Raw genomic sequence first — 16643 nt, 5'->3', positions numbered from 1 at the left:
TTTTCTTGCCCACTTGCTCACTAATCTGGTGAAATCATGCGGATATTAGATACCATCTCAGAGATGCCTTTTCTGACCCCTAGAAAACAAGATAAGAGTCGGGGAGAAGAAATAAAGCAGAGCAGCAGGGAAGCATAAGGGGAAAAAAAGGAGGCGGGAACAGACATGGGGAAACAAACAAAGACAAAGAGGAGTGTCAAGAGATCCCAAGAGCGAGATACAAAGGTAGAAATGAAAGAGGCAGACACATTTGGGAAGGGTGAAAATGAGAAAGAGAACAAAGTGTGGGAGACAAGGTGTGCAAGGTTTCTGACAGTCTCCATCAGATTATTGGGTTGTGGGAGACTTCCTTTTATCTTCGAAAACCTTAAGATACAGGCATGCAAACTGTTGTAACCTCTTTTGTGGATGGGGAAACAAAGCACAGAAAGGCATGCAGGTTATTTTTGCAGGGGCAAAGCAGAAAAGGCAGAGTGGGCAGCAGTGGGTGTGTCACTGAGGGAATAGTTGTGTGAAGCCACCTGGCAGTCAGGGCAGGGTCCTGTGGTCAGACACAAAGAGGAAGCCCCAGGAGCCCACACGTTCCCAAAGAAGTGCACCTGGGTCCAACATAAGACCTTCATTAAAAGAAAAACTAAGTTGTTAATTTTAGCTATTCTGACTGGTGTGAGGTGGTATCTCATTGTGGTTTTGATTTGTATTTCCCTGTTGCTGAGTGATGTTGAGCATTTGTTCATGAGTCATTGGCCATTTGTATGTCTTCTTTGGAGAAATGTCTAACTATGTGATGGGCATTAAGGAGGGCACTTGAAGTAATGAGCACTGGGTGTTGTATGCAACTGATGAATCACTAAATTCTACCTCTGAAACTAATAATATAGTATATGTTAATTAAATTGAATTTAAATAAAAATTTTTTAAGAAGAGAAAAAAGAAAAACTGGGCATGGGTTTCCAAATGTTTCAAGTATTTGACAACATTCTCAAGGGCCTGTGAACAGAAGAGTACTTTTTTTTTTTTTAAGATTTTTTATTTATTTGACAGAGAGAGACACAGTGAGAGAAGGAACACAAGCAGAGGGAGTGGGTAAGGGAGAAGCAGGCTTCCCGCCGAGCAGGGAGCCCGATGCGGGGCTCGATCCCAGGACCCTGAGATCATGACCTGAGCCGAAGGCAGACGCTTAACGACTGAGCCACCCAGGCGCCCCCAGAAGAGTACTTTTAACAGCCCCTTCTGCTCTAATAGAATTTAATGATCAGTCTCCCACCTTAGTATAAGGGAATTGTTTCTAGTGTTTTTGCTGTTGGGCCTGTTTCACCTCAAAAAATAAAAATTTTCTTGAGTTTAAAAAAAATAAGGGAAAAACTGATGTTGGTGGGGAGAGAAAGGAAAATACTGACAGAGAGCATGGGAATGGACTCAACCACTTGGGCTTGAAGACATCTAGAGTAAGAAAGCTAGACAGGGTAACAGGAGAAAATAGATACATTATCACTGAAAAACAAAAACAAAACTAAGGCCTAAAAACAAGAGATGGGGTAGAAGCCCAGACAATGTAAGAGATACACAGCTAGGAAACAGAGATGTGTGGAGGCAGAAATGCAGGTGGGACGGTGAGAAGTGGACAGAGGAGGTGTAACAAGATGGCGGAAAGCAGAACAAGACAGTGTGGTTCCCAGGGGCAGCATGGACCAGGTGGCTTGCTTTCCCATCCTGGTGGGCATGGACATGCTGAGGTCTGCTCCCATCACCCTCCATGATCTATCATGTCCTTGTTTCTCTGCAGTGACCTGTGATCCCAGAGTTTCCCCAATGACTAATGAAGGAGAACTAGAGGAGTTGCCCAGCCTACCAGCAGAAGAGGGACAAGGTAATTCTGATTTAAATTCCCAACTCCCTCAATAAACCTTTGTTTTCTGATCAGCATGGAAAAAAATCTTGCCTTTCTCCCATCCTACCATTCTATTCTTCATATTCACATACATACAGGTGAGACTGTGTCCATTTTCTGTTTTGCTTTTTTTCAAAAACTGTAAGAGAGACTAAGAATAATGGTGAGCAGAGCTCCTGAGTGTAGACGGTATCCATGCCTGGAGAACATAGGGAGACATATAGCAAAGGTAGGCTGGGGCACCAGAGCAGAAGGGCCTGGGTGATTTTATTAAATGCCAATAAAAACCCAAGTACCAACAGGTTATGGCAATTGAGGCAACAAGATCATTTTCAGCCTACTTCCGGAAGTACCAGCAATATGGGAATAAGTTTTGTGAATGATTGATAGGCTTGCAACTTTAGAAGGTCCCTCGGGAGATTGTTAGCATACAGCTGATAAGGGAAGGCTGTCTGGTGCTGTGGTCCATGCAAAAAGGAAAGAACTTCTGTCAGTTTGAGAGGAAGCATCTGTGAGAATGAGGAAAATAGATAAAATAAGGGAAATTTTAAGGCATTCAGAGGAAAGACTCAGAGAAACAGAGATAGAAAAGGAGAAAGTGAGAGACAACCTGGAAAGGGTATAAGCTCACGAAGAAATGAGATATGGAGATGAAAATTAGAGAGATTATGTAATAATTTGGCAAATAAATATCAAAATAATAATAATGTGGAAGTAAGCACAAAGGAAACTATGTAGAGAAAGAGTTATATCAAAATAATTTAAAAATCAATAAGGAGTGGAAACTGGGGAAGGAAGAAGTTGGGATCTTGTAAAGCTAAAGTGCGAGTCTAGACAGGAGCATCTTCCGGCAAAAAGTGTCTATCTCGGTAGTGAGTTTTTATATTTAATCTCCCCAGGTAGAGAGTGGTACATGGAACATACTCAGAGACTAATAACCCTCTCCCTGGCAGTCTCAGTTCTCCAGTAACAGAATGAGTCTCAAGTGCCTGCCTGCTAGGGACACCTGTCTCCCAAGATCATCCCTCTGTGTACCTGAAGGCATTTATCACAGGATCCTCTCCATTTAGATGACTTTCAGGAACTGACACTTCCAAAGTTGAAACTAACAGCTTCTTCTGTGAAACTAGAAATTCCTTCTCCAGAGTTTGCTCCCTCATTAAAGAGAACATGAATGTACCATTTCCTCTTGTTTCCATTCTACCCATTTTCTCCACTTTAGCATGATTGTTATTTGCAAGATATCAATCAGATCATATTATTTTCCCACATAAACCTGTGATTTTTGTTGCCTTAGGATTAAATCAGTTGTCCTTCCTGTGGTCTTCTGTGTCTCCCATTCACCATGGGGTACCAGTCTATTGCTTCTGCCTCATCTCTCATGAGAGTGTAAATATTTTCAGTGATTGCACTGCTCTGATCTTTCTTTTATATGTGGGCCTTAGAACAATTTTCCCTGTGTTTGGTGGTGTTGCTTTGACCTAGTCTGCTCCTTATCCCATCTCCTGATCAGGTTCTACAGTACTATTTTAGGGATACCTCTCCTAACATAGAAGAAAGGGAGCAAGAAAAAACTGAGTGAGATAGGGAAAGGCAATAAAGACACTAAAGAGTGTCAGAGGTGCAAGAGAGAAAGAGAAGAAAAGGAGACAGAAACACATCCAAACAAAGAGAAGCACCTAGGGACACTGGCAGCAAGAGATAAGGGCAGAGACAGAAGTAATGAGCAGGGGCAATGAGAAAGGGGAAGAAGTAGAGAGAGAATTAGGTGTACATGAGGGGAGGAAGATGGTGGATGGTCCTCAGGCTCTGGTGATGGCAACAGGAGTGAGTCAACCTGCAGGCCAGGTGAGCCCAGAGATTGACCAGATGGTTTGGGACAGGGACAGTCCCACCTAGCAGATACCTGAGTGTCCCATGTCCTCACTATGAGTTTTCCCACCATGATCTCCCCTGATTGTGTACTGAGATGACTGGGGCATTTCATTCCTTTCTGCAGAGCACAGCAATGCCTACTGGGAGACCAGTGATGAAGAAGAGCCTCAGGAAGCCTTGAGCTCCCCACCAACATGTGGGCGAGGTAAGGAAGGGATTGCCAGCCCTGGGCTGCAGGATATCAGGCAGCTGAATTCAGAGCTGAACAGCATGGCCCTTATTGTTAGAACAGATGTATTCCCTCTTCATGTTGTGGTAGATAAATACTGGCAAAGACAGTGTCTTTTTTCTTTCACATTCTTTATGTCTATTTATAGGAAGGACTCAGTATTGTGATTTTAACCTCTGCCTACTTCTTATTTTCTATAAAGAATAAAAGTTAAGTATGTATCTAGTGCTTAATATTATTATTATATTGTCATAACCTTGGGTGGGCTTCAAACAAAACATGGTTCTGTGATCTATTTGTCAGAAGGAAAGATCAAGGGTTTTGAGCCCAAATTATAGTTTTTGTCACATTTTTGTCATCAGGTTATTGGATTATTTTGTGCTTTTTTTCTTTTCAAAGTACTTTGGTAAGTGAGATTTCCTCATAAATCTTTAGGACTTAGCTAGGGAAACTGCTGTTATTCCTCCTTAAAGAAAGACATAGAAGCACAGATGAAGGATACTTGTTTTTCCCTAAGATCAAGTAGGAGGAAGATCAGAGACCCATGCCCTGAGCATCTCATTGCAGATAGTGGCTGTGTGAGGCTAGCAGGGGTCAACGTGGTCACATGTAAGAAGAGTCCAAGGGGAGATCTATGGCTTCCAGAAGGAGCAGAACAGGGCCTAAAGCAGAGAAACTTCCAGTTAGCAGATAAAGAAGGCCAGTAGGAAGGGGAAGAAATCAAGAGAGACAGTGACAGAAGGAATGGACCCTGTTTTAGGGATTGGAGAGACCTGGAAGAACAGAGCTAGGAGGAATAAGCAGGAAAGAAAAGATTAATATCACCATTGAGGGAAAAAAAATAGAAAAGTAAAGAGATGGGAGAAGTCAGGGGAGTGGAGCCCACAAAATCAAGGATGCACAAATATTCTCCTAGTGCAGATGAGGAAATGTCTGGAGACAGATCTATGGGAAGGAAATGGAGAAGCAGAGTAGGAGAGTCAGGGGCAGGAGGGCTCGGTTGGATCTCAGATGGGGTCCTTGGACCAGATGTCCCTTTTCCCAAAGGGCAGCTCACCTGTGCTCTGAACATCCTGGCTCAGCTCATTTCCTTATTTCCCTTCAGGGTCCTGTGATCCTGAAGCTCCCCAAATGATCAGTGAAGAAGAACCAGAGGAGGTGCTCAAGCAACTGCTATGTGATGGGGAAGGTAAGTATGATTTCAGTTCCCATTTCACTAACCAAATCTTTTTTTTCTGTCTACAAGGAGGAAAATTTCCCCTCTCTTCTCCCCTTCTCCACTGCTCCCCTTCACTTATACATACAGAAGAAATGTGTGAAGCCAAGTGAAAAGGATCAAAAAGAGAGAGAATTAGTGTATGGGAAGGGAGGGAGGTAGGTGGACCATTCTCAGCCTCTGGTGATAGTGACACGAGCCATGTTAACTCCCAGGTCAGGTGAACTCTAAGGCAGGAGGGTCTGAGGGCAGGGACATTCCCACCTGGAAGATACCTGAGCCACCTTGGTTATTAGGGTGGGTTTCCTGCTATGGTTTCTATTGGTCATATGCTGGATCCACTAAGGGATTTTATTCTGTTCAGCAGAAGGTAGCAGTGCCTGTTTAGAAATGCGTGATGAAGAAGAACCCCAGGAAGACTTGAGCTTGCCACCAGAAAGTGGATCAGGTAAGGGAGGACAAGTGGCAGGATTTCCTTCTTTTTTTGAATGGATGAATAGTATTCCATTTTGTGTGTATATATATCTGTCTACCACATTTTCTTTATCCATTCATCTGTTGATGGACACTTAGGTTGTTTCCATGTCTTGGCCATTGTAAGCAATGCTGAAATGAACATGGGGGCACAGATATCTCCTTGACATACTTATTTTGTTTCCATTGGATATATACCCAGAAGTGGAATGGCTGGATGATATGACGGTTCTAATTTTTAGTTTTTTGAGAAACCCTCATACTGTTCTTCATAATGGCTATACCACATTACAATCCTACCAACAGTGCACCAAGGTTTCCTTTTTTCCACATCCTCACCGGCACTGGTTATCTCTCATGTTGATAGCCTCTTTTTCTTAACATCAACTCTGCCTAAAAATGGAGGTAATATCTCATGATATTTGCAGTCCCTGGGGTCAGGAAAGGAAATCTTGAGTGGACATTGAGAATTCCGCCTACTACAATGAGACTTAAGTATATTTCTAGAAAATAACAGTCCAGACAAGCCATTGACTTTCCCAAGTAAATAATATAAGCTATTCTTATCAAATGGGACATTAAACAAAGCTGAGCATAAATATATTAAAGAAAAGAATCTGGCTTTAGAAAAGAGTTATAGTAATTGGGTTAGGCACTACAGAGAAGTGAGATATACCTACTTTGTTGATTGCCTGCAGATCTTGAATCATGCATAGTGTAGACATACTAATGTTCAGATCAGTTATAAATTGATTATGTGTAGGAGAATTTTCCAAGAATTCTAAAGTTATTCTTCCTTTAGTACATTTAATCTGGTAGTTTTTTTTTAAGATTTTATTTATTTATTGGAGAGAAAGAGAGAGCACAGGAGCAGGGGTCAAGGGCAGAGGGAGAGGGAGAAGCAGACTCACCGCTGAGCAGGGAGCATGACGTGGGGCTTGATCCCAGGACCCAGAGATCATGACCTGAACAAAAGGCAGATGCTTAACCGACTTAGCCACCCAGGGGCCCCTTAATCTGGTAGTTTCATTTACAGAATAAGTCCTTCCTATTAGGTTTATAGGGACTTTTTAAAAGAAAAGAAACTGTTAGATGATGGTCTGAAAGTAGCAGTTACTGGTTGGGACATGGGAACTTTTGGTCATCTTTCTCTCTCTTTCAGAAATACTATCAAAAGCACTGTTTACTTTTGACATGTCCAGAGTTCCCCTTTGAAACCCAAAGTTACCTTTGATGAAATTTTGCCATTTATTAAAATAAGTGCAAGAATGATTCTGAGAGTACAAAGAGGAAGTGGAGTTCTGTCAGTGGGAGATTGTAGCTTTGGCCAAGACACAACCATGACAAATAGCAATGAGGCCACCACATGCAGTCCTTGGTGTGAATGGTGTCCTGCAAGTGAATGGAGTAATGGGTTCATCCACCGAGCAGAGACTACAATGGGAACATATGATTGATTACATGATAGTAGTTGACCTCAGATTATATGCTAAGCAAGATGATTTTGTTTCACAAATTGACAAGAGGTTTTGGTGAGAGATTCAAGACCAAGGGTGACCAAATATCTTTGCACAAGTTAGCTACTATTTAATGGACCCACATCCATTAATTAGTTTTGGATAGGGGACTTATCAGGGTTATGCCTCCATTTAACCATTTAACCCTCCAGGGTTATTTGCTTTGGATCACTTTCTTCTAACATTCAAGAAGCACAAGAAATCAGGAGCAATCAAACACATAAGACAAAACTTTTGAAAAATAGACAAAAGTACGAGCAAATGAAAGAGTAGAAGAATAAAAAATATTACAGAATATTTGTTAAATGCTGCACCTCCAAACCAAAATGTCTAACTACTTTGTGTCTAATTGCATATACATCTTTAAGTAATAAGATTAATTCAGAAATAAGAACTCAGTGAAACAAGTCAGAATTCAAGTCATTGTTGAGATGGATTGATCAGGAAGACAATCTGAGTTGGGCAAAAGAGGCAGTGGATTTATACCTATTGGCCCAAGGATCCCACAAGACATTGCTAAACAAGAGTCTTCAAGATGGGTTGGTGGGAAATCCATTTTTGGAGGGATAGACATCATGCCATCTCTGAAGCTAAAGGAAGGATTTATTGCGTGCTAAGCAAGGTGCATGGTGGAAGGAGGTATGGTATTTACAGGACATAGTTCTTTTAAAAAGGAAATTGCTTTTAGGTAGAGTTTTAGGAAGCTTGTAGTTCAGGAACTGCAGACTTTCAGACCTGGGGACTGTTTATAACTAGGTTATCATTTAGTAATAGACATAGGCTTTCTGGAGTGTGGCTGATTGGCTGATTTTCAGAAGTGTAAGGCTGTCACTGATTGGCTGGCTTTAAATGTGGTTAGTGATGTAAGTAGTGATGGGCCAACTGGGATGAGTTTAAAAACCGTTCTGGTAATTACTTTTTACAATTTTCAAAGAACGGTTGGTTTTCCCTGGAAGGATAAGATCTTTTTACTTTATTCTTAGGGCTACAGGTAGAAAAGTAGGAGTAAAGAAAGCAGAATGAGGTACAAAAGATGGGGAAAGCATGGCTTTGGCAGCTCTAGGTTGTGATTATTAGAGCAGGTGTAGTCTTCTCCCAGAAGGCAGTTCATTTTAGCTCAGAATATCAGGGTGCAGCATAAGAGCACCAGAAATTCTTCCCTCATCACTCTCAGGATCCATGGACTGTAATTTTCTTGCTTCTCTTTAGTATCTGGCAAAGTAGAAACTCTCCAAATGAATAGAGAGGAAGAATCAGAAGAGCTTATTTCCAGCCTACTAACCTATGATGGACAAGGTAATTATGACTTAAAGAATAATAAAAAACAGAAACAGAGGCTGATAAAGAGAAACAGACAAGGGAGGAAAAAGGGAGACTTAAAGGAAAGGCCAAAGATGGAGAGGGTCAATGGAAGATTTCAGAGGAAGAAGCAGAGAAGAGGAGATCAAGAAGGGTACAGAAAGGGGGATCCCTGGGGTAAACGAAAGTCTTCATACATCACAATTTTGGCCCAGGCGCTGAGCTACCAGCATATGGAAATCAGAAGTGTTCCTGTGTTATGTGCTCCTCAAAAGATGTGCCAGAAGGTCCAGAAGCAAGTACTGCAAGTAGCCAAGCACGTGACACGATGGGTAAGGCTACTGGAGGGTCGAGGGATGGGGGTGACTCTAGCGGCAGGGTGGTGGCAGGTGATCTGGTCCATCCCAGTATCCTGTTCCCTGCTTTGCTTGACCTGACCCTTTTGGGAATAGTAGAGAGGCAAGAGATCATTATAAAGTTGCGTTTAACAGGATGGGCCCTGCTGATTATACATGAGTGATGTAGTAGAAATACGCTCTTAAAGATGGCAGTATCTTGTTTACTACATTAGTCTACTAATAAAGATGGCAGTATCGTGTTTACTACATTAGTCTACTACTAATAAAGTCTTGTATTTATACAGTGATTTCCATCCCTGTCACACCCAATCTTCTGTGGAGCCCGAGAAAGCCAAGCATACTTCTGCTAGTAGATAACAGTGTCATTTTGTCACAACCTTAGAAAAATCTCAAAAGACAACTAGTGATGCCACTTACTTGTCAGGAGGAAAGACTATTCTTAACCTAGCACATATTTTTGATGGATGCCCTCTAGCGTGTCGCTGGTTTATCTAATGATTTCCTGTAAATGTTTGCCTGTAAGATTTTATTTAATCCTCACAAAAAATCTTAAGACCTAGACAAATATCCCTGAGTAAACTGAAGTACACAGGTATTTCAGTGTTTTTCCAAGTACTGTTGAGAAACAAAGGAAGACCCAGAGCCCATCCTGGACTCCTACTTCTCAATTCAGTAGGTTTTTAGTCCCTTTAGAAAGAAGAGAGAAATGATAACCCAAACAGCTTTACAAATTCAAGTCTTCTGCAGTATGAATAATCCTAAAATTTGTAACTTTTATTTATTAATTTCTGTTTCCTCACCCTCACCTGTTATTCTCCAGATACTGTGGATCTTGGAAACAACTCTTCTTCAGGAAAACTCAAGAGGAAGAGAAGTAAGAGTGCCTAAGATTTTGCTTGCTTTCGATGTTAAAAATGAGGTTTTCAATGCTAGAGTTGCATTATTACTATTTACAATAGTAAGTGATAATAATATGATGTCTGCCCAAAGATATCCATATCTTAATCTCTGGAATTTGTATTATCTATTATCTTACATAGCAAAAGAGATTTTACAGATGTAATTAAGGTAGGGACCTTGGAAGAGGATATTATTCTGGATTATCTGGGTACACTCAATATAATGGAATGGCTGTTCTTGTCTGTGGAGAGAGGGGGATGGCCATGGACGATAGTCACAGAGAGATACCATATTGCTGACTGGAGGAGGAGGAAGATGGAGGGAAGGAACCAGGAATATGGATGACCTCTGGAAACTGGGAAAATCAAGGAAATGTATTCTACTGTACAGCCTCCAGGAAGGAATGAAGGCCTACTGACCCTTGTCAGACTTCTAATCAACATAACTGTGAGATAATAAATTTATGTTGTTTTAAGCCACTAAATTTGTAGTCATTTGTTATGGCAGCAATAGAAGAGTAATCCAGACTTTGGTTATTGGAGGTGTTGTGCTGCTGTAGCGCATTCCTAAAAATGTGGAAATGGCTTTGGAATTGGACAGTGGGCAGAGGGTAGTATTTTATGTGGAATGATAGAAAATGTCTAGATTGCCTTGAGCAGTTTGTTAGAAATATGGGGCTGAAGACTCTGCTAGAGAAAGCTTGGACGTGCAGAACATGGTAGAGAAAGCCTATTTTGTCTTAGAGGACATGCAAATCATCATGAAGACTTGGTAGAAATATGGAAGTTCAAGGTGTCACTGGTGAAGGCTCTGAAGGAAACAAGGAACGTGTTTCTGGAAACTAGAGAAAAGGAGATCCTTAGCATATAGTGTCAGAAAGCTTAGCAAAATTCTGTCCTGCTGATAATGTGGAAGGCCGAACTTTCTGGATAAATAGCTAAGGAGGTTTCTAAGCAAAGTGATAAAGGTGCAACTGGTTTCATTTTGCTGCTCATAGTAAAATGTAAGGGGAAAGAGGTAAATTGAAGGAAGAACTGCTTAGCAAAAGGAATCTGGACTTGATGATTTGAAAAATTCTCAGCCTTTCCAAGCTGCAAAAGGTGCTAAAATTTGGAGCTTCACTGTTGGGAAAAGTGTGGTCTATAGTGATAACCAAGAGTATGGCCCTCCAACTTTCTGCTAATGCGCCAGAAGTAGTGAACAGTCAGAGTATTCAGTCACAAGGAAAAGGTTCTTTGAAGGGATTAAGTATGTGACTCACAGATCCCCTCGGCCATGTCAGCAAAAGTAAAAAATAGATACATGATTGTATAGGAAAGATCTGTGGAAGAGTCTGTCTAATGGAGGAGATCCCCATGACATACACGAGAGTGCTATGATCCCTAAGGATCTTCTATCAACAGAAACAGGGACATCCATGTCCTGATTTCTGGAACCTGGAACCCATTACTTCACATGGCAAGAGACTTTGAGGGTGTGATTAAGCTAAGAATCTTGAGATGGAGAGATTGTCCTGGATAATGTGGGTGGCCCCAATTAAGTCACATGGGTCCTTAAAATCAGAAACCCTTTCCTGCTGTGGAGAAAGGGATATGTGATGATGGGATAATGATCAGAGCAATGCAGTGTAGCTGGTTTGAAGATGAAGGCAGGGGGCAGTGAGCCAAGAATTGTGGGCAGCATTCAGAAGTTGGAGAAAGTAAAGAAATGGATTATCCCCTATAGCCTCCAGTAAGGAACAAAGCCCTGTAGACACCTTGATTTTAGCCCTATGAGACTTGTCTCAGATTTCTGACCTTCAGAACTATAAAATAATAAATTTGCTTTGTTTTAAGCCACAAAGTTTATGGCAATTTATTACACCAGCAATAGAGAACTAACACTTTTCATAAGACCAAAAAAATTAAAAAAGGAATATTTCACCTTTATATGGTTAGATTATATCTTTTAAAATAGTAATTGACATATTTTTCAAAATGCTCCCATCTTTATTTTGTTTATTTATTTTTACATATATGATCTTTGTTGGGACGCCTGGGTGGTGCAATCGGTTGAGCATTGGACTCTTGGTTTTGGCTGGGGTAGTAATCTTGGGGTTGTGGGATCAAGCTCTAGGTCGGGCTCCACGCTTAGCTCAGGGTCTGCTTGGGTTTCTCTCTCCCTCTCCCTCTGCCCCTCCCCTAACGTGCATGTGCAAGTGTGCTCGTACTCTCTTTCTCAAATAATAAATTAATCTTTAAATATTAAAAAAATATATGATCGGGGTGCCTGGGTGGCTCAGATGGTTAAGCATCTGCCTTCGGCTCAGGTCATGATCTCAGGGTCCTGGGATCGAGCCCTGCATTGGACTCCCTGCACGGCAGGGCGCCTGCTTCTCCCTCTCCCTCTGCTCCCTGCTTGTGCTCTCTCGCTCTCTCTGTCAAATAAATAAATAAAATCTTTAAAATATATATATATATGATCTTTGTAAACTTTAATGTATATCTTTACAGATTTTTTCTATGCATGTATTTTGTATTTTTTTATTATTATGTTATGTAAATCACCATACATTACATCATTATGCATATATTAACACATTTAGAATTTTATCATAAATCTAAATAAATCTATTCATACTGTCAGATTTTCTTTAAGTCAGTATTTCATGCACAAGACACTACAAACATTTAACATTTTACCTGTAAAAATTTTTATTTCATTCCTGTTTTAATTGGCATTGCTTTCATTTTTGTTGTGGTTGAGCATTTTTCAGTTATTATTGGTCATTTTTTTTCTCCTAAAAATGCCTGGTACATGTGCCTTGCTAGTGATACAATCCTGCTGGCCTTTTCTTTTTTTTTTTTTTAACCATGCTGAACAAGCATAGGACTATATATATATATTACATTTTGTCGATCTATGTTATTATTTAGTTTTGTTTGATGCTATTCTTTTTGGTTTGTATTATCTTTTGTTCTAAGGAAGTTGGAAAATTTTATGTAGTAAACCCTGTCAGGCTTTTTCTTTATGTTTTCTAGGTTATACTTAAAACTTACAAAGATATTTCCCACCTCAAAATTTTAAAAATATTTATATCTGCTTCCAGAATACCTGAAGTACTTAATGCTTTTTAATGTTTAAATCTATAATAATTCACCTTTATGTGTTTGATGTGAGACAATAATTTCAAGAAATAACCCCAATGCTTTTTTCTTCATGACTTAAAATGCCCTTTTTATGTGCCTTTCCTTGTATTTGTGGATCTCTGGGTGCACTCTACTCTGAAACATTCATCTGTTTATTTCTAATGCATAGCAAATTGGTTTAATTACAAAGCTCTCAAGTATATTTTGCTATTCCTACTCATTATATTTTCTTTTGCAAGGAAAAAGTAAAAAGTGCAGGGAGGAGCATCAGAAAAGAGATGTCAAAAGTTCAGTAATCCTGGCTTGCTCAGTGTGGATGAGTCTTAAAATCAGTCAAGATTTCCCCCCAATCCCTCCCCAATTCTGTTGGGACCCTGATTGAAAATACATTGAACTTGCAGATTAATTTGAGTAGAATTGAAGGAGAATGAATCACACATTTATTCAGATCATGTTCTATGTTCTTCAAAGTTTTAGTTTTCTTTCTGTAGATCTTGCACATTTTTACTTTTCTTATCAGCTTTATTGAGATATAATTTCATACAATAGCAGTCATCACTGTTAAGGGATGGTTAGATAAGTTTTAACAAATGTGTTCTGTCATGTAATGCCACCACGATCATCACATGTAACATTTCCATCATCCAGTGGACCTGTGTCCCTTTTCCCACCCTCTGGCTCTTGACAACAGCTGATCTGTTTTTATCACTTTAGTTTTATCTTTTCTGGAATTTCATATAAATGAATTCATACAGTATACAGACAGTATACAGTTTTTCAATATGTGGCTCTTCCATTTAGCATGAAGCTTTTGAGACACATCCATGCTGGTATGTGTATCCTTAGTTACTCCATCTTTACCTCTGCGAAGTATTTCATTATATGAATACTCCACAGATCTACTCGCCTGTTGATAGATGTTGAGTTGTTTCCAGTTTTTGGCTATTGCAAATAAAGCTTCTAGGAACATGCGCATACAAATCTTTAGGTGGACATGCGATTTAATTTTTCTTAGGTAAATACATAGGAGTGATACTACTGGGTCATATGAACATAAGTACATGTTCAACATTTTAAGGATCTGCTAAAGTATTTTTTATGTTGTTGTACCTTTTTATATTCCCATCAGCAATGTATGAAAGTTCCCATTACTCCATATATTTACCAACACTTGGTATTGCTAATCTTAATTTTAGCTATCCTCATAGGTGTGTAATGGTAATTCATAGTTTTAATTTGCATTTTCTTTATGAGTAATGGTGCTGAACATCTTTTTATGTATTTGGTTGCCACACATAGATCTCATTTAGTGAAGTGTCTATTCAAATCTTTTATCCATATTTATCTGGGTTGTTTATTTTCTAGTTGTAAAGTTATTAATATATTCTGGATACAAGTCCTTTGTTTGTTATATACCATACAATCTGTAGCTTCTCTGTTCATTTTCTTAGCAGCGTCAAAGAGCAAAATTTATTTTGAAGTCTAACGGTATTTTTTATAATCTGTGACTTTTTAGTTCTATTTAAGAAATCTTTGCTCAAGATACCATATTTTCTTCAAGAACTTTGATGGTTTTTAGCTCTTACATTTAGATCTGTGATCCAGTTTGAGTTAATTTTTGCATATGGTATGAGGTAAGGATTCTTTCTTTCTCTCTTTCTTTCTTCCTTTCTCTCTTTTTCTTTCTTTCTTCCTTCCTTCCTTTCTTTCTTTCTTTCTTTTGGCATTCAGATATCCAGTGGTTCCAGACCATTTTTGCATTGAATTAATGAGTTAATTACCTTGACATCCTTGTTTTAAGTCAGTTGCCCATACGTGTTTAGGTGTATTTTTGGACTTTCTTTTCTACTTAACTGTATGTCTTATCTTTATGCCAATACTATACCATCTCAATTACAATAGCTTTATAATAAGTGCTAAAATCTGGTAGTTTAAGACCTCTCATTTTGTTTTTCCTTTTCAAATTTGTTTGGACTACTTTAAGCCCTTCACTTTGGAGCTTCTTCTGTCTTTCAATTCAGTCACTGTCAAGATCATGTCATTATCCGGGGGTACCTGCGTGGCTCAGTCAGTTAAGCGTCTGCCTGCGGCTCAGGTCATGATCTCAGAGTACTGGGATCGAACACTAACCCCATATCGGGCTCCCTGCTTAGCGGGGAGTCTGCTTGTTCCTCTCCCTCTGCCCCTCCCCCAACTCTCCCTCTCTCTCTCTCAAATAAATAAATAAATAAATCTTTAAAAATAAAAAAAAAGATCATGCCATTGTCCAAAGTGCTTCCTGAGCTCCAGCTGTGTGTCAATGTGTTAGGCCAACAGAGGGAAAAAGGGTGAAGAGCAAAAAACACCTTCCTCCAGAGGTCTCTTCTGTGAGAAGCTTTCCTAGAGTTCCCCTCCTCCCACAACAATATCTTGCTCTTACCTTACTGATCAGATCTTAAGCTGGTAGCCATGAGAGCTTGAAAAGGAGGTTATGAACTAGGGTGTTTTATACAGACACATTGACATCTTCAGTAGTGCAGGTATTCTATTAGTTAAATAGGAATGGAAGATGCATATCTGGAACACAGTCTGAACAACGGACCTCATCAGTTCTTTAAAATTTGGTGAAAGTTCCTTTGCACACTAATGTATGGTCAATATTTGTAAATGTTCTATGCCACTTTAAAATAGTGTACGTTGGGCTCTAGCTTCTCCCCATACACATCTTTATCAAGCACAACTTTGTTATCTAAATCTTCTAAATTAAACTCTTCTGGGTTTGCACAGAGATGTGTTCAGTTCTCCCACGTGATTGTGTATTTGCCAATTCTTCCTTATTCTGTGTTTTACTTTAAGTACCTTTGGTGTTTTAGCCTTGAGGTTCCCCTTCTTTTTTTTTTTTTTAATTTTTTTATTATGGTCAGTTAGCCTTCTTAACCTTGCCACTAGCATTAGCCTTCTTGGCTTCCTGTTTCTTCTCCTTTGTTTCCAGCATCTCCACTTTATCACCTGCCATCTTGCAAGATGGGAAAGAGCTCTTTTTTTGGTTCAGCTGATTTAATTCTTTTTTTTTTTTTTTTAGATTTTATTTATTTATTTGAGAGAGAGAGTGAGAGAGAGCATGAGAGGGGAGAGGGTCAGAGGGAGAAGCAACTCGCCGCCAAGCAGGGAGCCCGATGCAGGACTCGATCCCAGGACTCCAGGACCACGACCTGAGCCGAAGGTCGTCGCCCAACCAACTGAGCCACCCAGGCAACCCAGCCAATTTAATCCTTTTGGTTCTTTTAGTGAGTGGTCTCTAAGTGGCAGGCTCTCCAAGTGTTATATTTGCAAATTTGCCTTGATAGAATTTTTTTGCAAGATTAGAAATTCTAAGTTGACATTTACTCCTCCTCAGTACAGTAATGTGATTACAGTACTGTCTTCTCAAATTATTGTGTGGTGGATGAAAATTCTTCTTTTATTGTGTCATTTCTTGGTAAATAATCTTTCTTTTCTTTCCAAAGCTCTTTTTGCCATGATTGAATCGTGGAGAGTTTAGGTACAGAAAACTTGGGAGGATTTTTTTTTTTAAGATTTTATTTATTTATTTGAGAGAGAGAATGAGATAGAGCATGAGAGGGGGGAGGGTCAGAGGGAGAAGCAGACTCCCTGCTGAGCAGGGAGCCCGATGCGGGACTCGATCCCGGGACTCCAGGATCATGACCTGAGCCAAAGGCAGTCGCTTAACCAACTGAGCCACCCAGGCGCCCAAACTTGGGAGAATTTTATGTAAA

General features: G+C 39.8%; 1 protein-coding gene across 7 annotated transcripts in view; it reads left to right on the top strand.

Annotated features, from left to right (window-relative positions):
- The window catches only part of LOC102742152 (nuclear body protein SP140-like protein), a 62613-nt gene that overhangs the window by 25391 nt on the left and 20579 nt on the right, over positions 1-16643 (top strand). For 6 of the 7 annotated variants that reach the window (XM_081813425.1, XM_081813426.1, XM_081813427.1 and 3 more), the window contains 7 exons: positions 1787-1870; positions 3891-3971; positions 5101-5184; positions 5576-5659; positions 8412-8498; positions 8717-8833; positions 9681-9734. In XM_081813425.1, the coding sequence (XP_081669551.1) occupies positions 1787-1870; positions 3891-3971; positions 5101-5184; positions 5576-5659; positions 8412-8498; positions 8717-8833; positions 9681-9734 (591 nt within the window). The remainder of the gene's footprint in view (positions 1-1786; positions 1871-3890; positions 3972-5100; positions 5185-5575; positions 5660-8411; positions 8499-8716; positions 8834-9680; positions 9735-16643) is intronic. The other variant, XM_081813423.1, reaches the window with a different exon arrangement.

The sequence above is a fragment of the Leptonychotes weddellii genome, chromosome 3 (assembly GCF_054177405.1).
Source record: "Leptonychotes weddellii isolate Sample4059 chromosome 3, ASM5417740v2, whole genome shotgun sequence".
Lineage (NCBI taxonomy): Eukaryota > Metazoa > Chordata > Mammalia > Carnivora > Phocidae > Leptonychotes > Leptonychotes weddellii.
This window is presented reverse-complemented; position numbering and strand designations above follow the sequence as displayed.